General features: G+C 38.7%; 2 protein-coding genes and 1 long non-coding RNA gene across 4 annotated transcripts; 2 read left to right on the top strand and 1 right to left on the bottom strand.

Moving 5' to 3' along the window:
* Window positions 1-909: 909 nt before the first annotated feature.
* foxi3b (forkhead box I3b) lies at window positions 910-2,820 on the bottom strand. Of its 2 annotated transcripts, XM_062043735.1 has the most exons (3): window positions 2,098-2,820; window positions 1,883-2,014; window positions 1,625-1,812 (listed from the first exon to the last, which is right to left on the bottom strand). In XM_062043735.1, the coding sequence occupies exons 1-3, from the start codon at window positions 2,696-2,698 to the stop codon at window positions 1,772-1,774; spliced, it is 774 nt and encodes a 257-aa protein (XP_061899719.1). In that variant the 5' UTR covers window positions 2,699-2,820; the 3' UTR covers window positions 1,625-1,771. The 2 variants fall into 2 exon arrangements, with proteins under 2 accessions (XP_061899717.1, XP_061899719.1); XM_062043733.1 differs by having other exon boundaries at window positions 910-2,014.
* Window positions 2,821-8,406: 5,586 nt separating this feature from the next.
* LOC133647972 (uncharacterized) lies at window positions 8,407-15,067 on the top strand. Its single transcript, XR_009825815.1, has 4 exons — window positions 8,407-8,635; window positions 10,593-10,698; window positions 11,431-11,564; window positions 14,708-15,067. It is a non-coding gene; the product is annotated as an uncharacterized LOC133647972 (long non-coding RNA).
* On the top strand, window positions 8,642-9,581 carry syce3 (synaptonemal complex central element protein 3). Its single transcript, XM_062043732.1, has 3 exons — window positions 8,642-8,864; window positions 9,093-9,198; window positions 9,270-9,581. The coding sequence occupies exons 2-3, from the start codon at window positions 9,093-9,095 to the stop codon at window positions 9,416-9,418; spliced, it is 255 nt and encodes an 84-aa protein (XP_061899716.1). The 5' UTR covers window positions 8,642-8,864; the 3' UTR covers window positions 9,419-9,581.
* Window positions 15,068-25,757: the final 10,690 nt, after the last annotated feature.

Below are 25,757 nucleotides of genomic sequence, written 5' to 3'. Positions count from 1 at the left end.
CACATGTTTAAGGGTTGGATGAAATATAAGACTTAGTGGCCAGGGGGCCAATTCCGGCCCCCGAATGATACCAGTTTGGCTAAAGTTCAGTTAAAAACTTGGGAGAGTGGCATTTTTGCAGCACTTTCCTAAAAACACCAGAGCTCTCCTGTTGTATGGAGGAACTTGGACCGATGTAAACACATTGGCCGATACTATTTCTACCTCATAAAGGTCAGCATCCAATGCAGTGGACACTTGTATTTTGCATATCAGGGCTTTTATTCCTGAAATGTGTACTCTGACAAAAGAAAACAAAAACAAATATTCACTGCAAAGGATGCTGGTTCTCAAAACAAGAATAACAGTGGAGGGAGAAGTCCTGTTCCCCGACCTTAGCGTTCTGGAAATTTGGCTCCCAAAACAGTTTAGTTGATTAGCCCTGCTTTATACTCCTTAGATTTAATTTATAATCCAATTTGATGGTTAATTATCCATTAAAATGCATGATTGCTTAGTCAGCACTTACTTGCAAAACCTTGAGAAGGTTGTCACAGTTGATCCTGAAGGTGATTAATGCCACATTCAGTCAGCAGTATGCAGAAGCACGATGACGGTGTTTAGTTGTTAAGGGGTGGAGGGCTAGCATGGGAATGTGAATTTTTATCATTGAGAAGAATCAGTTAAACAATCCATCACACAAGGATCAGGTTTCACTTACATGCTGCTTTTACTTTATACTGAGCATCTCTTTCCCTGGCAGGGCTGTTTTTTGTCATTCTGTTCTTGTCTTCAGTTCTACTTTAGGTTCTCAAATTTTTTTTAATTTTTGAACAAAGCAAAAACTGTTCACATGTTGATAAAGAAAAATGCAACTGTCAAAGTCCAAAGCATTTTATTAATATCAAAAACACAACATAACATTACCTTACATTATGAATATTAACAGGTGTACAAACAGACCAGTAACATAAATGATTAACATTGCAAGACACATTCAACAAGACTCTTGTAACTTCATAAGATTCTTACAGAAAAACATATTTTTTATAAAAGCAGAAGCAACACAAGATGTAGACAAATGTGTAATGAAGCACCCCTCTAAATGTGCTGCCTACGTTGTGTTTGTGTGATAACCATCAAAGAATCACAGACAGTTGTGTGGAACAGACTGATGTCAGCAGATCAGATCAGTTAGGATTGAGTCAGCTCTGATAGACACCAGCGTTTGGTTAGGATAAAAAGCTGACATCGGAGTTGGTACTCTCAGACAGTTTCAGCCCTTCGCTGCTGACTCGGCTGTTCCTGTGGGAATCAAGGTGTGCTCGTCTGCTGTCACACGCTCTTGTGACCAACTGTCTCAGTCAGCGCAAACATGCTAAGGCTGTTTTGCATCTCAAAACAACATTGGATCTCTACTGCAAAAGAAAGTACGACCAGTTGTCCCTCCCCTTATGTTAAACCTCAGTGCCCTCGCGGTGATAGATGATTCCCGTTGAGCCCAGCGGGGGGTAGAAGTGTCCGCTGGACCCACTGTACTGGCTCAGGATTGGACTTGAGTACCCCAGTGAAGAGTGGGTGGGTGAAGAGGAGAGCACAGGGGAAGCTTGCACCTGTGGAAGCCATTCTCGGCCAGCTGAGTTTGGGGAGTAGCTACTAAAACTTCCAGGCTGTGGAAGCCTGTGAGGCCCATCCATGGGGAGGTTGACCTGCAGGGGTCGGATCAAGCCATCACCTCCCACATCATTGGCAGATCCAGCAGTCACTCCTGACATCTCGGATAGGAAGCTGCTTAGACAAGGTGTAGCACCAGACGATGACGGAGAAGGAATTCTGTCCGGTGTTGGGGAGATGTTAAGGGCAGAGTTGGCAGAGAGTTTGGGACTTCCCCTGTCACTCTCACCTGACTCAGTGGCCCCTGAACCACCTTCGACACCAGAAAGGGAGTCTGACTTTCTCTTCCTTTTGCGACGGAAGTTTCCATTGTCGAACATCTTTTCACAGTTTGGGTCGAGTGTCCAGTAGTTGCCCTTGCCTGTAAAAGCGTAGGGATACATTAGGATATTTCAATAAGACATAGGCTGCATAACAAAGGAAAGGCATATCTCAAAATATTACCTGGATCGTCTTCATCTCTTGGTACTTTTTTGAAGCAGTCATTGAGTGACAGGTTGTGTCTGATGGAATTTTGCCAGCCTGCTTTACTCTTGTTGTAGAAAGGGAAGTTGTCTGCGACGTATTGGTAGATCTGACTCAGGGTCAGCCTGCGGTCTGGTGCTCCGTGGATAGCCATGGCGATGAGAGCGGAGTAAGAATAAGGGGGTCTGACCAGCTTCATCAAGTCCTCTTGTGAAGGCAGGGAAAACCAGCTCAACTCCCCTCCTGGGCCTCCAGCACCTGTAGCACCGAGGTAAGGCCTCTGCATGCCGTAGTGCTGCGGGACAAAGGGAGGGCCGGGGTTGCCTGGTGGCCCGTTGGTGGTCAGGTATGATGGTGTGTTGATCCCAGAGCCGTTGAACCAAAGGTAAGGGTTAGCGGAGGCAGTGCTGAATTCGCTCAGCTCGTATGATGTCGGTGTGGTACGCTGAGGACTTGGCAGTGATGGCGGAGGGTAGTAACAGTCACTGTACAAGCTGAGTTCAGGAGGCTCCTGGCCGAGGCTCGGAAATTGAGGGCCACAGCGTGGTGGAGACTGGTCCTGTGTCTCAAATGTAGACATTGTCAAGCAGTGTTTCTTCTTACCTTGACGAGAGCGTTCAGTTTATGAAAGTGTTGGAGGTAGCAAGCTGATCCAAACTGCTGTCCTTGCTTGTCCGTTTTGCCCTTGCTTTATGTTCACATGTCACCTGTCATACCTGCTTTATCGGCCTCCCGGAAACGCCCCCAGTCTCGTTTGATTGGTTGTCTCCTTAGGTGAGCAGCCTGTTTTTTTTCGGCCTATTCAGTTCCCTCAGGGGTTTTGTTCAACCTTGTTTAAATCCATTGTCTTAAAACTTAAGCTGTAAGAGTATGACTGAGTTCAGTTGTATGTTTTTCTATTATTACTATGCAAATAAAAAAACGGAATAAAATGACTTAGCCTGCTCAGTACAAACATGATTAATTAAGTTGTATCCTTGCCAACATGGATTTAAACCTTATGGCTGAATGGAAAAAAATATGTATATAATAATTTGTTTTTCTGTAATTGTACCTTGTCTGAATAAATGATGTGCATTAAGTAACACATAGCATTCATTGACTATAACCAATATGTTTTTACGTGTTATTTTTCCCCCCAAAACCTTTCTTCCTATAAACAGGAATTGAACTTAAAGTAAAAAAACTAAAAGTTATGTTGTGAATGAACTATCAGTAAAATACATGAAGATGGGGTAGGATTAAATATACGTTTTGTTTCTCCCTACTCCGTTTCAGATATGTTGAAATGTGAAAATATAATCACATGATGTTCTTTTATGTAACTTTTTAAATGTAACTTTAAAACAAATAAACCACAACATGGGTAATGATCCAACAATACTCAACCATAGATTGCCTTTCCAATTCCATAAAAATATTGTGTTTTGATCACTATTATTATTATCAGTCAAAGCCACCACAGTTCTTCATATTTAGAATAACTGGTTGGTTGGTTGGTTGGTTGAAGTTTATTTCAAACATGTATACAGATTTAATATGATACATCACATTTTTTCCAATTATTTTACAGCATGCCCACAAAGGAGTAGGAAGAAGCAAAGCTTATTTAATCGTACCCTGTTTCCACATCATAGGAATTACTAACACATGTTTACTTCCTGTCCTTAATTTGCAACACAATTTACATCAAAGATTTGTAAATACAACGTTCTCCTAAAAAAATAGTTGAATTAGTTATTATTCACTTAATAAGATTAATACTATATTTTCAATAAGTTCAAGAGGTTTATCATAATTCGACTTACTTGTACTATGTATACACTTTTAGTTTGAAAAGTTTCTTAAAGGGGAACTGCACTTTTTTAAATTGTGCCTATCATTCAAATTCCTTATCTCACACAAGCACACATTTTTCTTTTTTTGATGCATACTAACTAGTAAATAAATGCGATCAAAAGTCATCTTACAATGGGATTCGCTCTATTGTGCCTATAAAGCCCTTAAAAACATTCAACAGTTCCATCAAAGTTTTATATACACGCTGTAAGTATACAGTATATGTAATGTAGTAACAGGCACATTCATATTAACATGTAACATTTCTGCATTTTAATCAAAAAACTTCACAAAAAAGTCACAGCCCAACATTAAACTTTTTTCCACAAAACTAAAAAAGTGTTTAAAGAAAATCAGACGTGTGAGCACTAGAACTGGATATACTATGGACAATTGGGACCATTTATTTTTTATGTATTTTTATTTTGTACTTGTCTTAATCATTTTGTACATGTTTCTCACCTTTCTGAACTTTTCTTTAAAAGCCTAACCAGGGATGAGTATTGCAAAATAGCCTGTGTCTAGAAGCCTTATGTGCATTGGCATTGATTACCTATAGGTAGCAATGTTTATTGTACTGTCCTTGTCAAATAAACTAATACAAATTAAAATAATGCATCACCACGTTCGCTTTTACCTATGACAACATCACTGATTACTACTCACTTCATACTTCATGAGAGTCAACAAACATAATTAAACATCACTTACTGTACAATGTGTGCTCTCACTAAGATGCCGACTGTTAGAATTATGATATAGTCCTGTTTAGATAAAGAATGACTCATAATCGTTGTCGGATTATGTCCTTATCCTTCTACTACCAAGGTGAGAGTCATTACTATGATCTAAAACAAACTTTCACAAGCTCCAAGGCGAGAAAGCAGCTCACCAGCCGATGATGTCAACATGGCCACACAAGGTCTGTGATCACGGCGCTGCTATAAATATTTAGTCTGCTTTAGCACAATATCACTAATACGTAGTTAATATTCAAGTAGATGGAGCAGTGTTGGCAGTTTTTGGATGGTTATTTAGAGGTTTTTATGGGCGAAGTAAAGAACCTCCCATTGACTCCATTGTAAGCGGACTTTTAATTGTGTTTATATAGGAGTTAATACGCATTAAAAAAAATTACATCTGTCTCCTTGTCTTACATAATGATTGTGAACGATAGGCAAAAAAAAAAGTGCAGTTCCCCTTTAAACTGGATCATAGTAGTACATTGTTTGACTTCTTTGCATGGCCAATTCCATAATTTAATTCCACAATCTGACATACAAAAGGTTTTAATGTCTCAGTCAGTCAGTTGGGTCAGTTGATATAATTATAAATTAAAATGTATCATGTTATAGCAGTATAATGTAAGTGTATTAAATAATAGTAATAATAAAAATGATTATTATTTTTGTTAGTATTATTGCATTTTATTTATAACACACTTTATATTTCTGGAATCTCAAAGTGCTACAGCAGGGGTCCCCAAACTTTTTGACTTGGGGGCCGCATTGGGTTAAAAAAATTTGGCTGGGGGCCGGGCTGTATATATATATATATATATATATGTATCCATCCATCCATTTTCTACCGCTTATCCCTTTCGGGGTCTCTGGAGCCTATCTCAGCTGCATTCGGGCGGATATATATATATATATATATATATATATATATATATATATATATATATATATATATATATATATATATATATATATATATATATATATATATATATATATATATATATATATATATATATATATGTATATATATATATATATATATATATATATATATATATATATATATATATATATATATATATATATATATATATATACACACTACCGTTCAAAAGTTTGGGGTCACCCAAACAATTTTGTGGAATAGCCTTAATTTCTAAGAACAAAAATAGACTGTCGAGTTTCAGATGAAAGTTCTCTTTTTCTGGCCATTTTGATGCTCCAGAAACTCAATCTGCTCAAAGGAAGGTCAGTTTTGTAGCTTCTGTAACGAGCTAAACTGTTTTCAGATGTGTGAACATGATTGCACAAGGGTTTTCTAATCATCAATTAGCCTTCTGAGCCAATGAGCAAACACATTGTACCATTAGAACACTGGAGTGATAGTTGCTGGAAATGGGCCTCTATACACTTATGTAGATATTGCACCAAAAAACAGACATGTGCAGCTAGAATAGTCATTTACCACATTAGTAATGTATAGAGTGTATTTCTTTAAAGTTAAGACTAGTTTAAAGTTATCTTCATTGAAAAGTACAGTGCTTTTCCTTCAAAAATAAGGACATTTCAATGTGACCCCAAACTTTTGAACGGTAGTGTATATACTAGGGCTGTGAATCTTTGGGTGTCCCACGATTCGATTCAATATCGATTCTTGGGGTCACGATTCCATTCAAAATCGATTTTTTTTTCAATTCAACACGATTCTCGATTCAAAAACGATTTTTTCCAGATTCAAAAGGATTCTCTATTCATTCAATACATAGGATTTCAGCAGGATCTACCCCAGTCTGCTGACATGCAAGCAGAGTAGTACATTTTTGTAAAAAGCTTTTATAATTGTAAAGGACAATGTTTTGTCAACTGATTGCAATAATGTAAATTTGTTTTAACTATTAAATGAACCAAAAATATGACTTATTTTATCTTTGTGAAAATATTGGACACAGTTTGTTGTCAAGCTTATGAAATGAGATGCAAGTGTAAGCCACTGTGACACTATTGTTCTTTTATTTTTATTTTTATAAATGTCTAATGATACTGTCAATGAGGGATTTTTAATCACTGCTATGTTGAAATTGTAACTAATATTGATACTGTTGTTGATAATATTAATTTTTGTTTCATTACTTTTGGTTTGTTCTGTGTCATGTTTGTGTCTCCTCTCAATTGCTCTGTTTATTGCAGTTCTGAGTGTTGCTAGGTCGGCTTTGTTATGGTCCAACTCTACATGCCCCTAAAGCTGACCAACACGCCGGATTGTAGTCAGCTGGAGGCGTGTCTTAATGAAATTAAACAATGGATGTCCGCTAACTTTTTGCAACTCAACGCTAAGAAAATGGAAATGCTGATTATCGGTCCTGCTCAACACCGACATCTATTTAATAATACCACCTTAACATTTGACAACCAAACAATTAAACAAGGCGACTCGGTAAAGAATCTGGGTATTATCTTCGACCCAACTCTCTCGTTTGAGTCACACATTAAGAGTGTTACTAAAACGGCCTTCTTTCATCTCCGTAATATCGCTAAAATTCGTTCCATTTTGTCCACAAGCGATGCTGAGATCATTATCCATGCGTTCGTTACATCTCGTCTCGATTACTGTAACGTTTTATTTTCGGGCCTCCCTATGTCTAGCATTAAAAGATTACAGATGGTACAAAATGCGGCTGCTAGACTTTTGACAAAAACAAGAAAGTTTGATCATATTACGCCTATACTGGCTCACTTGCACTGGCTTCCTGTGCACCTAAGATGCAACTTTAAGGTTTTACTACTTACGTATAAAATACTACACGGTCAAGCTCCTGTCTATCTTGCCGATTGTATTGTACCATATGTCCCGGCAAGAAATCTGCGTTCAAAGAACTCCGGCTTATTAGTGATTCCCAGAGCCCAAAAAAAGTCTGCGGGCTATAGAGCGTTTTCTATTCGGGCTCCAATACTATGGAATGCCCTCCCGGTAAAAGTTAGAGATGCTACCTCAGTAGAAGCATTTAAGTCTCATCTTAAAACTCATTTGTATACTCTAGCCTTTAAATAGACTCCCTTTTTAGACCAGTTGATCTGCCGTTTCTTTTCTTTTCTTTTCTACTCTGCTCCCAACCCGGGGTGGACCGCTAGCCTGTCCATCAGATGGGGACATCTCTACGCTGCTGACCCGTCTCCGCTCGGGATGGTTCCTGCTGGCCCCACTATGGACTGGACTTTCGCTGATGTGTTGGACTTTCACTATTATATGTCAGACCCACTCGACATCCATTGCTTTCGGTCTCCCCTAGAGGGGGGTGGGGGGGTTACCCACATATGCGGTCCTCTCCAAGGTTTCTCATAGTCATTCACATTGACGTCCCACTGGGGTGAGTTTTCCTTGCCCGTATGTGGGCTCTGTACCGAGGATGTCGTTGTGGCTTGTACAGCCCTTTGAGGCACTTGTGATTTAGGGCTATATAAATAAACATTGATTGATTGATTGATGGTATTGCTGTGTATTGTTTTGTTGGATTGATTAAATTAAAAAAAAAAAAATACAAATAAATAAATAAAAAATTGATTTTTTAAAAATGAGAATCGATTCTGAATTGCACAACGTGAGAATCGCGATTCGAATTGGAATCGATTTTTTCCCACACCCCTAATATATACATACATATATGTTCCGAGCGCAATGATGTCTGGTTATCGATGAGAAAAGGCATTTTTAGACAATATGATTTGCCTGAGTGGCTAGGATACACAGAGAGTAACAAGTGGTAGAAAATGGATTAGAAAGGACATATTTTAAAAAATGATAATAATAATAATTTTAAAAAAAAACTATTATTATTATTATTTTCTTTTTTTAACTTGGGACTTCCCGCAGGCCGGATTTTGGACGCTGGCGGGCCGTAGTTTGGGAACCCCTGTGCTACAGAGTGGTTGCCTTGAAGGTTTGTTTATTCATACATTTTGTCTTCCATTTAAGTGTATTTTTTAAACTTACACAAAATACATTTAAAAGTGATATGGGAATTTTAAAATGTATGATTAATTAAAAAAAGATTAGATCTTTCAAATTTCCCAAAATAGCTTTAATTAAAGGTGTGCTTATGCTAGCACTTCACTAGAAAGTTCTCTTCACGAAGGACGTCTGCCTGACTGGACCAAAAAGCTCTTAGTGTAAGTAAATATTTTAATACCCATAAAAAATACTTTTTAAAATCACACAAGTAGTCGATTCGGTTGTTTCTCGTAATAAGTGACCGAAACAACGACAACTTTATGCAAACTGGTGAAGATGAAAGCAGTTAGCATCATAAGCTAACGTGAGCTAGGGAAATGAGCGTCATAATCCAACATGGCTGAAAGAGTTTTAGTTGAGGATGGAAATGCCGGTTTGTTGAACAGATGACCGACTCCACGTCACCTCCTGGGCTGACATACAGCACTGAAGACTCGCTGGAGCTCAATGAGTTTTTGGAGAGAATGATAGAAGACATGGAAAACATATCAGGTATGCGATTTATTGACGGACGTATGTTCCGAAGTACCGTACGATTGAGCTGCCGTCCTGTCCGCCTGCAGTGCAGCTGACATGGATGGCGTATGACATGGTGGCGCTGCGGACCGACCCCGCACTGTGGAGCTCCATGCTGCAACTGGAGGAGGCTCGCCTCCTATGTTCGGTCGCTGTGAGAGGTGACCCGCAGCAGGAGCCACGCACTTCCACGTGATTTTTTTTTCATTCCATAATCGCAGCTACACATTGTTATATTTTTCCAGGGATACATTTTGGAAGTGTACATTATGAGGTAGTTCTATACTCATGCATTTATGTAGACTGTGAGCCTGTAAGTGTAATAGTTAAATTCTGCTGAAAGTTTAAATAAATACATTTTCAGAAAAATATTGACTCCTTATTGTTTTGTTATTCATGAAACCAGTGTTTTTCAACCTTTTTTTGAGCCAAGTCACATTTTTTGCATTGCAAAAATCCGGAGGCACACCACCAGCAGAAATCATTAAAAAAACGAAACTCATTTGACAGTAAAAAGTCGTTTATGACTTTAAACCATAACCAAGCATGCATCAATATAGCTCTTGTCTTAAAGTAGGTGTACTGTCACGGCCTGTCACATCACGCCGTGACTTATTTTGAGTTTTTTGCTGTTTTCCCGCGTGTAGTGTTTTATTTCCTGTCTTGCGCTCCTATTTTGGCGGCTTTTTCTCTTTTTTTGGTATTTTTCTGTAGCAGTTTCATGTCTTCATTTGAGCGATATTTCCCGCATCTACTTTGTTTTAGCAATCAATAATATTTTAGTTGTTTTTATCCTGCTTTGTGGGGACATTGTTGATTGTCATGTCATTTTCGGATGTACTTTGTGGACGCCGTCTTTGCTCCACAGTAAGTCTTTGCTGTCATCCAGCATTCTGTTTTTGTGTACTTTGTAGCCAGTTCAGTTTTAGTTTTGTTCTGCATATCCTTCCCGAAGCTTCAATGCCTTTTCTTAGGGGTACTCACCTTTTTGTCTACTTTTGGTTTAAGCATTAGATACCTTTTTACCTGCACACTGCCTCCCGCTGTTTCCGACATCCACAAAGCAATTAGCTACCAGCTGCCACCTACTGATATGGAAGAGTATTACACAGTTACTCAGCCGAGCTTTAGACAGCACCGATACTCAACAACAACACATCATTTGCAGACTATAATTACTGGTTTGCAAAAAATATTTTTAACCCAAATAGGTGAAAGTAGATAACCTCCCACGGCACACCAGACTGTATCTCACGGCACAGTGTGCCGCGGCACAGTGGTTGAAAAACACCGCATTAAACAATCTAACAATTATTTCACATGGAGTGAGTCACTGCTGTTTATGTAATTGTTTTGTTGTTGTTTTCCAGATGGATAGCAGAGAAATGGAGCAATCTTCCTCAAACACCTGCGTTGATCTGGAATACATCCTAAAAGGGCTGGACTTACTGTCTGATTGCATGGATCAACTAGCATGTGTGTGGTTTGTTTTTCTTCTACTTCCAAAATGTCAGTAAGGATCAATAGGTTGTAAGGTGACATTGATGATCAATTTCCAACTGTGCAAAGCACACATGCAACTGTTTGCCCTCGATCTGCAATGCGATAGCCGCACGTGGATTACAGCAAGTCCAACCGCTATGCAAGTTAGCCACACTCAGAGGTGTCAGTGGCGCCTCGCTTACATTGTTGTACATGACGCCTGTCAGATTGTACCCCGCTAGTGGCATAGAGGTAACTGAAGGATTACTGAAATGGCTATCACTCAAACTAGATGTGACTTGTTCTCTGCCAAAGGGGACAGTTCGAGCCATAAAAATAAAGCGTACCAGAAGTAAACATTTATTTTGACATGAAAAGCTCAAACCTATGTTTGTTCTATTCCTAACGCTAAGAGATGTATTAATTAATTTATTATTACATTATAATTGAAGTTACAGAGATGTACACTCTAACTACACATTTTAATTTTCCTGAGGGAACTCTCCTAAAGGAATCAATAAAGTACTATCTATCTACACTGCATCACACTTAAAATAAGTAAAACATTCCAGAAATCATGTATGACATACATTATGCCTGATAAGTGTTTTATATAACAACAGTATTGTTTTATAACATGCATTCAGCTCTACACATGCAACATTTAAGTGGTTTGCTGCCACCTGCGGATACTCAGGCATTTCTTTTTTTCCCCTCCCCCTGCAGTGCAAATACAGCTTAAGCTGTGTGATCTGATCGTTTCTGTCGGCCACCCTGACAAGCTGGGACACCTGAAAGTCCAGGAGGCACCGAATCAGCTGCCGCAAGCTTCACCTGTGACTGATGTATGAAAAACAGAGGTAATAAAGTTGAATAACAATTATACATACCAAAAATTGAGCTACTGTTTTTTTGTGAGTGAGTCGAGTTACCAGAATGACAAAAAAATACCTCTAAATAATGGGTTATACTTGTATAGCGCTTTTCTACCTTCAAGGTACTCAAAGCGCTTTGACACTATTTCCACATTCACCCATTCACACACACATTCACACACTGATGGCGGGAGCTGCCATGCAAGGCGCTAACCAGCAGCCATCAGGAGCAAGGGTGAAGTGTCTTGCCCAAGGACACAACGGACGTGACTAGGATGGTAGAAGGTGGGGATATATATATATATATATATCTCTCTAGGGATATATTCATTAGCTTTTTGATCAAGCCGTAGAAAATGGATGGATGGATGTGGACAAGTCACTCGCTACGTGCACACACATTTGAAAATGGAAACACACATTACATACTTGATAGTTGGTGTTGATACTAGAGCTGTCAAATGATTATTTTGTTAATCAGATTACCGTATTTTCCAAACCATGGGGTGCACCGGATTATAAGGCGCACTGCCGATGAATGGTCTATTTTTGATATTTTTTCACATAAAAGGAGCACTAGGGCGCATTAAAGGAGTCATATTATTTGTTTTTTGTTCCACTTCCTTGTGGTCTACTACGTTTGTACATAACATGTAATGGTGGCTTTTTGGTCAAAATTTTGCACAGATTATGTTTTCCAGATCATTTTTAAGGCGCTTTCTGACAGTCGCTTCCGGATGCGCCGTTTTGTGGGCGGTCTTATTTACGTGGCTTACCTTCGGCAGCGTCTTCTCCCCGTCATCTTTGTTGTAGCGGTGTACAATTTCCCTTGTGGATCATTAAAGTTTGTCTAAGTCCAAGTCTAAGTAGCGTGAAAGGATGGGAATGGAAGAAGTGTCAAAAAATGGAGCTAACTGTTTTAAGGACATTTAGACTTTACTTAAATCAATAAAGGCGCAGCATCTCTTCATCCGGAAACAACAAGGCTGGAAATGTGTCCCGTGACAAACCGTCTTGGGTGAATAATATGAACTCACTACACAGGTATGTTTTAGCGCTTCCGTGGCGAGTTTACTGACAGATATAAGTAAGAACTTTACACTACTTTATATTGGAAAATGGCAACAGTGGAGAATGAATGCCACATAACAAGAAGATAGGCTTCTTCTTTTTCTCTATTGACTACGTCGTCGGTACAGACTACAAAGGCGGAGCCGCGCAATTTTTCAGGATTTATGAAGATCCCAAATACATATCAGCAGGTACCATTCTCATTCTCCTAACAAATGTCCTAACTCATTCTCCTTCTATGCCACATCAATATGGAATGCACTCCCAACAGGTGTAAAAGAAAGTGCATCTCTATCCTTCAAATCCGCACTAAAAGAACACCTCCAGGCAGCTACAACCCTAGCCTAACCCCCTCCCCCCACCACATCCCACCTCCCCGGATTGTAAATAATCAAATGTATATACTTGTTCTTATGCTTTCAAAGCTCACTATGTTCACTGCTCGCTGTACATATCCTACGAAGTGAGACCTTCACTGTTACAATGTCCATTTCTCAGATGATAAACTTGTATGATGACTGAAATATGCTGATAGCAACCTAACCTAACCCCCCCAACCCCCTCCACATCCCACCCCCCGGATTGTAAATAATTCAATGTATATACTCTGATGATTAACTTGTATGATGACTGTATTATGCTGATAGTATATAATTGTACCATGAATTGATTAACGTGGACCCCGACTTAAACAAGTTGAAAAACTTATTCGGTGTTACCATTTAGTGGTCAATTGTACGGAATATGTACTGTACTGTGCAATCTACTAATAAAAGTTTCAATCAATCAAAATAAAAAAACAGAAGCTAAGAAAAGTTGCTTTTGCATAATATTGCGAAATAAAATGCCAGATAATATGTCTTACCTTATACACACACCATAATACTTGTATGTTTAATGCGCCGACAATTCACCAAGCGGAGCGGCTTCATAGCTTACCAAAGTCGTACTATAACATTTTGATAGGTTTTTGAGCGTCGTGTTTAATGTTCTATATTTTCAATGGAACATATACAATGTTGGTGTTGTTTACTTGGGTGATATTGTCATCATACCTCTTACCACTATCTCTATGTTTGACTGCCATCTATTTGTCGTACTTATCATTACACCATGTACCAAATAAAATTGCTTCGAGGTTGGTGTTCAAAACCAGAGTAATTCTGTAAATTAGGCGCACCGGGTTATTAGGCGCATTGTCGAGTTTTGAGGAAAAAAATTATTTTAAGTGCGCATTATAGTCCGGAAAATATGTTAATCACATTACGGAATTTGGATTAATCACAAGTGTTAATCGCCTGCATGATTAACATTTACTTAAGAAACGAGCCTAATGCAATTTACACATGTTATGTCAGACCCACTCGACATCCATTGCTTTCGGTCTCACCTAGAGGGGGGGGGGGTTACCCACATATGCGGTTTCTCATAGTCATTCACCGACGTCCCACTGGTGTGAGTTTTTCCTTGCCCGTATGTGGGCTCTGTACAGAGGATGTCGTTGTGGCTTGTACAGCCCTTTGAGACACTTGTGATTTAGGGCTATATAAATAAACATTGATTGATTGATTGATTGATTGATTTTATTGTCAGAATGTCATCCAGGAACGTTTTTGAATATTTTACTTGAGTGCATGTCATTTATTTGCACAAAACTCAGTAACAGTTTTATCTAAAGTTTTTTCAGGCTGTATTTTGGTATGAAATTTGCCAGCGAGCACACAAGTTCATTTTGTGACTGCCGTTTGCATTGATTTAATCACTGAATGTATAGCGGTAAGGGTAAAATAGCTTGTACCGTCAAAATAAATTGCAGGAATAATCTAAGTGTGTACATGATTATCTTTTTGTGATTTATCACAATTTCATGTGTTCATTTTGACAGCCCTAGTTGATACAAATACTTTTATTTGCACGATAAAGGTCTGGTTGGTGCAGTCAATGAAATGTAATTATTTTCTTCACCTGAGAGCTGTAACCCAATTGAGAAGCCTCATGCACATAAACATTGTCTATTTGTGTATATATTTAAAGTTTTCTTTTTTTATGCTCTACAGATTTAAGCATGATGTGAGAGGACCTTATTTACTTCTTTAAGAGCGGCATCTCCACACCAGCTGGGAGCCAAAGTTTGAAACCACAGTACAACTAAGACACAGTAATAGGACCTACATAAATGAACTTAACAAAATGATAAGGTACACGGGTCACCTTTAACACTTGTGTGTTATGGCATTGCTTTGACAATAGCACCATCTGCTGCTCAGTTTTTGTACGTGCTTGTAGTTAAACCAATTCTTTGGAATGTGATTTAAATGAAGGCTATATTTATTTCCAGATGGTGAACAAATACTCTAACTTTTACCTAGTAGTGCACATATGCAGTAGATTACAGCCTAACAAAAACACTGCATGAGATGCAAATTGCAATAAAATGATATAGTTCCCTTACGTTGTAGTTGTTTGAAATGCTGTTAAGCAATGCAATATTACGCTGGATAGTGTAGCAACTGTATATTTGACTTTGTTTTAACAGGGTATGTCACTTGGGTAACTGAAGGTAATTTACAGCAAGTGGTTATGATCACCAAATGGGTTTTCTGATGATCATCAAGCAGGTTAGATCAAAGTTAATTTTAAATTAATTACTGAGATAGGCTCCAGCACCCCTGCGACCCCGAGAGGGACAAGCGGTAGAAGATGGATGGATGGATATATTTATTTATAAATAATATATACATTTTACATGTATAAAATGTGTGTATATATATATATATATATATATATATATATATAATATATATATATATATATATACACATGTATATATGTATATGTATATATATATACACATATATATGTATATATATTCATGTATATATATATATATATATATATATATACATGAATATATATATGTGTATGTGTATATATATATATACAGTATATATATATATGTATGTGTATATATATATATGTATGTGTATATATATATATATATATATATACACATACATATATATATATACACATACATATATATACATACTATATATATATATACACATACACATATATATGTATATATATTCATGTATATATATATATATATATATATATATATATATATATATATATATACATGAATATATATACATACATATATACATATACATGTGTATATATATAGATATATACATATACATGTGTGTATATATATATATATATATATATATATATATATATATATATATATATATATATATGTATATATACACATGTATATATATATATATATATATATATATATACACACATGTATATGTGTATATGTATATATGTATATGTATATGTATTCATGTATATATATATATATATATATATATATACATGAATATATATACATATATGTGTATGTGTATATATATATACAGTATATATGTATATATATATATATGTATGTGTATATATATATATATATGTGTGTGTATATATATATATGTATATATACTATATGTATATATGTGTGTGTGTGTGTTAGGGATGTAACGGTATAATGATAAACCGCGGTAAAATACCAGACGGTTATTAATACTGTTTACATTTTTAATTATCGAAAAACCGTCATTTATTAATGCATTTTAGGCAACACTGCTTACTTCCTGAATGCTGAAGCGCCGCCGTGCCTGCGCATGCGCATTACAGCCATTCAGCTCACGAAACATGGCGGCGACTTCACGGACTTTGCTTTGAAAATGTTCCGTCCGAGCTAACGGGGCTGACCATTTCGTTTCACTTCAATTGCTTCTACTTCCGTGGAGTCTTGGTGTGCGATTAAGAGCGCAATGCTGTTCCAGGAGAAAAATATTTGATGTTGCAGTTTCATTTTGAACGTGCAACTAGCGTCCTTCCGTCAGCTGCTGGGACTGACAGTTACCATGTAGCAGGCGATGTGTCTGGAACGTTGCCACAACTTGTTTATAAAGTCTGTAGTTTGTTTACTGGGATGGTCACTCATCCTTTATTTTAACTGCTAAGATTGTCAGTGTCCCAATAACATCCATACTAGCTAACATTTTTTCTCATTTAATTGAATTGAATGCTGGCTGAGTTGTCGGTGAGGCACAAAGATTGTATATTAGATATGAGTGGTATCACTCTTGTTTATTTTTGTTGGCCAAACTGTTGCACTGAAGTACATGGTTGTTGTTGAAGAACAAAGGTTGTTTATTTGACTTTATCTTCATTCGCCAAACTGCTTTGTGTTTTATATTAATATCAAAAAGTAAACACCGTGTTTTTTTTACATTACTTGTTTTTTTCATTCCACAGAGTAATTACTTTAATAACCATTCATGTGACGTAGCATTTTTTTTATGTTTTATGGTGTATAATTGATACCTACATGCCAGATTTCTGCTCAAACTCTCAACGGATCTGTCCAGATACAGCATGTACATGTACACGCAATAGTACATGTAAATGTATGTACCGTAATTTCCGGACTATAAGCCGCTACTTTTCCCCCTCGTTCTGGTCCCTGCGGCTTATACAACGGTGCGGCTTATTTACGGCCTGTTCTTCTCCGACACAGACGAAGAGGATTTCGGTGGTTTTAGTACGCAGGAGGAAGACGATGACACAATGATTAAAGACTGACTTTTCATATACCGGTAGGCTGGTTATTTTGATAACGTACAGGCGAGCACTTTGTATTACTTTGTACCGTTGTATTATTTGTACTCTGCACGAATGCTGTTCGCCATGTCAAAGATGTGAAAGTTTGATTGAATGATTGAAAGATTTATTGTTAATAAATGGGACGCTTTGCGTTCCCAAACAGTCATCTCTGTCCCGACAATCCCCTCCGTGGTAGCAGGAACCACTATATAGTACTGTAATTACACATCAAAACCCTGCGGCTTATAGTCGGGTGCGGCTTATATATGGAGCAATCTGTATTTTCCCCTAAATTTAGCTGGTGCGGCTTATAGTCAGGTGCGGCTTATAGTCCGGAAATTACGGTATATAACTTAAGAAATATAATATAATAAAAAGCTGGCAAGCTGATACCATTAATGAACAAAAACAAAAATATTTTTCTTAGATATTACAAATTACATGATGGCATCGCGTTCACACCCCAACACTGTTTTACCAAACATAATGAATAATCATTATTAATAACCGTGATTTCAATATTGATTAAACTAATCTTAATAATTATTTTGCCCATAATTGTGCAGTCCAATGTGTCAGACTAGACCTCATATATGAACACTATTTTTATCTGAATGAACAAAAAGTTCTGTTACATCTAATGTCAAAAGGGTGCCATCTTGCGAAATGTTCATTTATTTTTATTTATTTATAGTATTATTTTGTTTCTGCTACATTACTTTGTTTATAATGATTGTGTTGCTTTAATATATGCACATTCAACTTTCTACTTGAGTTACATTTTAAATGTGTTGTTTGTGGGGTTTTTTGTTTTTTTAAATAAAACTTGGTTAAAGCATTTCCATATACCATAAGTAGTTTTTGAACATTTTGAGCACATTTAAAATTACCGCAATAATAATGATAACCGTGATGATTTTGGTCACAATAAACGTGATGAGAAAGGTTCATATGTTGACATCCCGAATGTGTGTGTGTGTGTGTATGTATAAATATATCCATCCATCCATTTTCTAGTGCTTGTCCCTTTCGGGGTCGCGGGGGGTGCTGGAGCCTATCTCAGCTGCATTCGGGCGGAAGGCGGGGTACACCCTGGACAAGTCGCCACCTCATCGCAGGGCCAACACAGATAGACAGACAACATTCACACTCACATTCACACACTATATAAGTATATATATATATATATATATTTTTTTTTTTTGAGTATGTTGAATTAGCTGTTGATGGATACACAATTTTTAGGAAGGATAGAACAAGATATGGTGGAGGTGTAGCTGTGTATGTGCAGAGTCACATTCCTGTGAAATTAAGACAGGTTTTAATGTAGGCTCCAGCGCCCCCCGCGATCCCGAAGGGAATAAGCGGTAGAAAATGGATGGATGGATGGATGATATTGAGGCCCTGTGGATCCAGGTTCACCTGCCACAGACCAAACCCATACTGGTTGGGTGCTGCTATAGACCACCTAGTGCCGATATAAAATACCTGGATTTAATATGCAAGATGTTGGATAAATCTAGTGATGAGAACAGAGAGATATATTTTATTGGGGACACAAACATTGATTTGTCTTCTATGTGCCCGCTGAAAAAGAAACTTATTGCTGTAGCTAATGCCTGTAACCTCACACAGACCATTACACTACCAACCAGATTAACTATAAATAGAAATGGGCTAAAGTCATCCAAATGCATTGACCACCTATTCACCAATGTTCCTGATAAATGCACTGAAACAGTATCAGTAGCTCTTGGCTTTACAGACCACAACTTAATTGCAATAAGGAGGAAGACCAAGCTCTCCAAAGCTCCTAGTGTGACTACTATACACCCAACCAGTATGGGTTTGGTCTGTGGCAGGTGAACCTGGATCCACAGGGCCTCAATATCATCCATCCATCCATCCATTTTCTACCGCTTATTCCCATCGGGATCGCGCGGGGCGCTGGAGCCTACATTAAAACCTGTCTTAATTTCACAGGAATGTGACTCTGCACATACACAGCTACACCTCCACCATATATTGTTCTATACATAAAAGGTCTTATAAATATTTTAATGAGGTAAAATGTATAGGTGATGTGAAACATGTTAACTGGGAAACTGTGTGTCTTGAGGAGGATCCTGAAGCTGCTTTGAGCACATTCAGGATTTTTGCAGATTGCAGATAAGCATGCTCCTGTCAGGAAAACAACTGTCAGGGCAAATGGCGCCCCCTGGTTAGGGAATGAGCTCAAAGCACTTATGAAGCAACGTAACCAGGCTAAAAAGTTGGCACACTCTTCTGGTCTACTTTCTGATGAGATGATCTATCGTAAATTAAGAAATTGTGTAACTAAAATATATAGAGGTAATAAAAAGGTATATTATCAGACAAAGATCTATGACTTTAGACATGATGGAAAACAATTGTGGAACATTTTAAATCAAATAATGGGAAGATCAGCATCATGTAAAACAAATTTGTTTATAGAAGTTGATGGAGCTTACCTGACTAAGCCAATGGAAATTGCCACATATTTTAATAATAACTTCACAAACAAGGTGGAAAATCTGAGAGTAAATATGACGCCTTCTGATGGCTCCTCCTCATGCACATTAATTGAAAATCATATAATGAAGGGTAAAAACTGCAGGTTTGATTTTGTACCAGTTAGTAGTTCTGATTTTGAGGACTTGTTGTCATCACTGCCATCTGATAAACCTGCTGGGACGGACATGCTAGATGGCAAATTGTTAAGAATTGCTGCATGCCATGTATCAACTCCGATTTGTCCATCCATCCATCCATCCTCTTCCGCTTTTCCGAGGCCGGGTCGCGGGGGCAGCAGCCTAAGCAGGGAAGCCCAGACTTCCCTCTCCCCAGCCACTTCTTCCAGCTCCTCCCGGGGGATCCCGAGGCGTTCCCAGGCCAGCCGGGAGACATAGTCTTCCCAACGTGTCCTGGGTCTTCCCGGTCCGACGTTTTTTTTTGATTGATTGAGACTTTTATTAGTAGGTTGCACAGTGAAGTACATATTCCGTACAATTGACCACTAAATGGTAACACCCGAATAAGTTTTTCAACTTGTTTAAGTCGGGGTCCACTTAAATTGATTCATGATACAGATATATACTATCATATATACTATCATCATAATACAGTCATCACATAAGATAATCACATTTAATTATTTACATTATTTACAATCAGGGGTGTGGAGGGGGGGGGGGATATGGACATCAAGTAGTGGACAGAGAGAGAGAGAGAGAGAGAGAGAGAGAGATCAGAAGGCATAAGAAAAAGTATCTGCATTTGATTGTTTACATTTGATTATTAGCAATCCGGGGAGGGTGTTAGTTTTGGGTTGTAGCTGCCTGGAGGTGAACTTTTATTGCGGTTTTGAAGGAGGATAGAGATGCCCTTTCTTTTATACCTGTTGGGAGCGCATTCCACATTGATGTGGCATAGAAAGAGAATGAGTTAAGACCTTTGTTAGTTCAGAATCTGGGTTTAACGTGGTTAGTGGAGCACCCCCTGGTGTTGTGGTTATGGCGGTCATTTACGTTAAGGAAGTAGTTTGACATGTACTTCGGTATCAGGGAGGTGTAGCGGATTTTATAGACTAGGCTCAGTGCAAGTTGTTTAACTCTGTCCTCCACTTTGAGCCAGCCCACTTTAGAGAAGTGGGTAGGAGTGAGGTGGGATCTGGGGTGGAGGTCTAGAAGTAACCTGACTAGCTTGTTCTGAGATGTTTGGAGTTTAGATTTGAGGGTTTTGGAGGTGCTAGGGTACCAGGAGGTGCATGCGTAATCGAAAAAGGGTTGAACGAGAGTTCCCGCCAGAATCCTCAAGGTGCTTTTGTTGACCAGAGAGGAAATTCTGTAGAGAAATCTCGTTCGTTGGTTAACCTTTTTGATTACCTTGGTTGCCATTTTATCACAGGAAAGGTTAGCCTCTAGAATGGAACCTAGGTAGGTGACCTCATCTTTCCTGGTGATAACAATGTCACCTACTTTTATGGTGAAGTCATTGACTTTCTTAAGTTTGATGTGGGACCCAAACAGGATGGATTCTGTTTTACCCAAGTGTATGGATAGCTTGTTGTCAGCTAGCCAGGTGCAAGTTCTACAGAGCTCAGCACTGAGGATTTTCTCCACCTGTTGACTTGTCCTTGCCGGATACCAGCAAACACCTCCCTAGGGAGGCGTTCGGGTGGCATCCTGACCAGATGCCCGAACCACCTCATCTGGCTCCTCTCGATGTGGAGGAGCAGCAGCTTTACTTTGAGTTCCTCCCGGATGACAGAGCTTCTCACCATATCTTTAAAGGAGAGCCACGCCACCCGGCGGAGGAAACTAATTTCAGCCGCTTGTACCCGTGATCTTGTCCATAACCCAAAGCTCATGACCATAGGTGAGGATGGGAACGTAGATCGACCAGTAAATTGAGAGCTTTGCCTTCCGGCTCAGCTCCTTCTTCACCACAACGGATCGATACAGCGTCCGCATTACTGAAGACGCCGCACCGATCCGCCTGTCGATCTCACGATCCACTCTTCCCTCACTCGTGAACAAGACTCCAAGGTACTTGAACTCCTCCACTTGGGGCAGGGTCTCCTCCGCAACCCGGAGATGGCACTCCACCATTTTCAGGGCGAGAACCATGGACTCGGACTCAGGGCCGGCCCGTGGCATAGGCCGTATAGGCAAATGCTAAGGGCGCCGTCCATCAGGGGGCGCCACACCAGTGCCACAAATATTGGAGAAAAAAAAAAAAAAAAAGTTGATACTATTATTTCTAAATACAAAAAATAATCCCACATTAATTAAAATGCAAAGTAAAGCCTATTTAATAGAAATATTATTATTTACAACATTACGCCCCCCCCCCCCACGATACATTAAACATGTGTTTTTTATTGCAATTGAATAACAATTTTGTCCTTAAATAAAATAGTGAACATACTAGACACCTTGTCTTTTAGAAGTAAGTAAACAGACAAAAGCTCCGAATGTGTCTGCTGACGTATGCAGTAACATATTGTCATTTATCATTCTATTATTTTGTCAACATTATGAGGGACAAGCTGTAAACATTGATTATTAATCCACTTGTTCATTTACTGTTAATATCTGGTTATTTTCCGTTTTAACATGTTCTATCTACACTTCTGTTAAAATGTAATAATCATTTATTCTTATACATTTATACTTTACATTAGTTTTGGATGATACCACAAATTTAGGTATCGATCAGATACCAAATAGTTACAGGATCATACATTGGTCATATTTATAGTCCTCATGTGTCAAGAGACATATTTCCTGAATTAATAAACATAATATGAAGTTTAAAAAAAAGGAAAAAAGTTTTTGTGACAATAAAAAATATCAATGTAATCATAGTAGTATCGACTCGATACCCTATTGTACTTGGTATCATTACAGTGAATGTCAGGTGTAGATCCACCCATGGCGTTTGTTTACATTGTGAAGCGCCAGCTTCTTCGCGGTGACGCCGGTGAGCTATTGTATCCTCCTACAGTGTGTAGTGAAGCATGTTTAGCTATTCCTCATCCTGCAGGAATGATACTTGTAAGAAACTTACTTTATTTGTCGCCATGGAGGCGAGAATTAGTGATTTAGAAGTAGCTTAAACACTGCCGACTGCGGATGGACTTTAGCCGCTAGCTAGCTCGCCATGTCTTGCTGAGCAGCATTTCAGTGTTATAGCTAATCTTCGTTAGTTTTTAAGCCAAAATGTGTCCCCTCTCTCTTTTCTGTCTACACAATGAGTCTTCCTGTAAGCACTCTGTGATTGTGCGTTGCCGAACATGCTCCTCTGCTCGTTATACCGGCAATGTCACAACGTGACGACTGCGCCCTTTAATAAAATGTTGCAAACATTTAGCCCTTTGAGACACTTGTGATTTAGGGCTATATAAATAAACATTGATTGATTGATTGATTTTTGTAAAAGTTGCTTTCAGAAGAAAAGAGGTTGCAGAACCCTACCAGTAAATCAATTAGCATGTTATAAGTGTTAATGATACTTAATGAGTCATTTAACAATATAATGTCAGTGATTATGATGTATGACACAAAAAGCTCCCATATCCCTGTAGAATTATGCAAGACACATATTTAACACTCTTTGAAAATGTGTTGTACCAAGAATCGCTTAAACTAGAATGTATCATACAGTAATAACCTTTATTGAGGCTATGGGCTTTAAAAAAAAAAGTTACTGAGATCTAATATTATGTTTTATTAATTTGGATTATATCATTTTATTCACTGGCATTTGTTGAATCCAATCTTGCCACCCAGCACAGCAAGTCCTCAACTCACACGTAGGTGATAAAGGCGGGCGACAGGGATAGGGGATGATCAATCACGGTGTGATCCACCCCCCAGACCCTCAGGCATGTCTGGGTGAATACATGTGTCCTCCTGGGGGGTCTTAGTGGAAGATCCCCCCACCCTCCGCCACCCCTCTGCATGGGTTTTAGTCTAATGTTCTGATTTGGAGACGTGCCCCTGGTGAAAGACAGGATCTTGCCACTGTAAAGTCAACATGGAAAGATGTATGATAAAAGAGCAAGTGTTGGAAACGTTGTTTCGAGCAATCAATGGCAAATTTTCTCTTGAAAAATACTTTGTTTTGACATCCTTAAAGGCCTACTGAAATTATTTTTTTTTATTTAAACGGGGATAGCAGATCCATTCTATGTGTCATACTTGATCATTTCACGATATTGCCATATCTTTGCTGAAAGGATTTAGTAGAGAACATCGACGATAAAGTTGCAACTTTTGGTTGCTGATAAAAAAAAGCCTTGCCTGTACCGGAAGTAGCGTGACGTCAACGGTTGAAAGGCTCCTCACATTTCCCCATTGTTTTCAATGCAGCTAGAGCGATTCGGACAGAGAAAGCGACGATTACCCCATTAATTTGAGCGAGGATGAAAGATTCATGGATGAGGAACGTTAGAGTGAAGGACAAGAGTGCAGTGCAAGACATATCTTTTTTCGCTCTGACCGTAACTTAGGTACAAGCTGGCTCATTGGATTCCACACTCTCTCCCTAGGGAGGCGTTCGGGTGGCATTCTATTGTGGATCACGGATTAGTATTTTAAACCACCTCGGATACTATATCCTCTTGAAAATGAGAGTCGAGAACGCGAAATGGACATTCACAGTGACTTTTATCTCCACGACAATACATCGGCGAAACACTTTAGCTACCGAGCTAACGTGATAGCATCGTGCTTAACTGCATATAGAAACAGACGAAATGAACCCCTGACTGGAAGGATAGATAGAAAATCAACAATACTATTAAACCATGGACCTGTAACTACACGGTTAATGCTTTCCAGCCTGGCGAAGCTTAACAATGCTGTTGCTAACGACGCCATTGAAGCTAACTTAGCAACCGGACCTCACAGAGCTATGCTAAAAACATTAGCTATCCACCTATGCCAGCCAGCCCTCATCTGCTCATCAACACCCATGCTCACCTGCGTTCCAGCGATCGACCGTGCGACGAAGGACTTCACCCGATCACAGATGCGGTCAGCGGCCCGGAGACGGAGGAAGTTAAGGTGAGTTCGCCGGCTAGCGCGTCTGCTATCCAAGTCAAAGTCCTCCTGGTTGTGTTGCTACAGCCAGCCGCTAATACACCGATCCCACCTACAACTTTCTTCTTTGCAGTCTTCATTGTTCATTAAACAAATTGCAAAAGATTCACCAACACAGATGTCCAGAATACTATGGAATTTTGAGATGAAAACAGAGTTTTTTGTATAGGATTCAATGTGTCCGCATACTTCCGTTTCAACGATTGACGTCACGCGCATACAGTACGTCATCATACATAGACGTTTTCAACTGGAAATTTTGCGGGAAATTTAAAATTGCACTTTATAAGTTAACCCGGCCGTATTGGCATGTGTTGCAATGTTAAGATTTCATCATTGATATATAAACTATCAGACTGCGTGGTCGGTAGTAGTGGGTTTCAGTAGGCCTTTATTGTAGTGAAGAACACATTTTAAACATCAGGTCAGACAATTCGTTTATGGGGCCAATATGGAAGCAATCATCTATAACTGGTGGAGATAAGGAGTGGATTGAGGAAGACCTCCATGGGGCAAAGCCTTCATTAGTGCACAGCAGGATAGCCTGGGAAATACAGGACATCCCCAGGAGCAAACAGACATATGGGAAAAGGGGATTGGAAGGTGAGTTCAGGGGATAAAGACTTTCTTGTGTTCAGAGTCACTATCTGTCGCTTTTTTTTTTCTTGGGTCCTTTCTGTCATCATCTGAAACTGAAGCCTATTTTTTGTATAGTCTGTTTCTTTCTTGCCCCAAACATAGTGTTGGAAAAGTAAAAAAAATAAAAAACTGCTTCCCCCTCTCCTTTAAGCCCGGACCC

This window comes from Entelurus aequoreus, linkage group LG04 (assembly GCF_033978785.1).
Source record: "Entelurus aequoreus isolate RoL-2023_Sb linkage group LG04, RoL_Eaeq_v1.1, whole genome shotgun sequence".
Classification (NCBI taxonomy): Eukaryota; Metazoa; Chordata; class Actinopteri; order Syngnathiformes; family Syngnathidae; genus Entelurus; species Entelurus aequoreus.
This window is presented reverse-complemented; position numbering and strand designations above follow the sequence as displayed.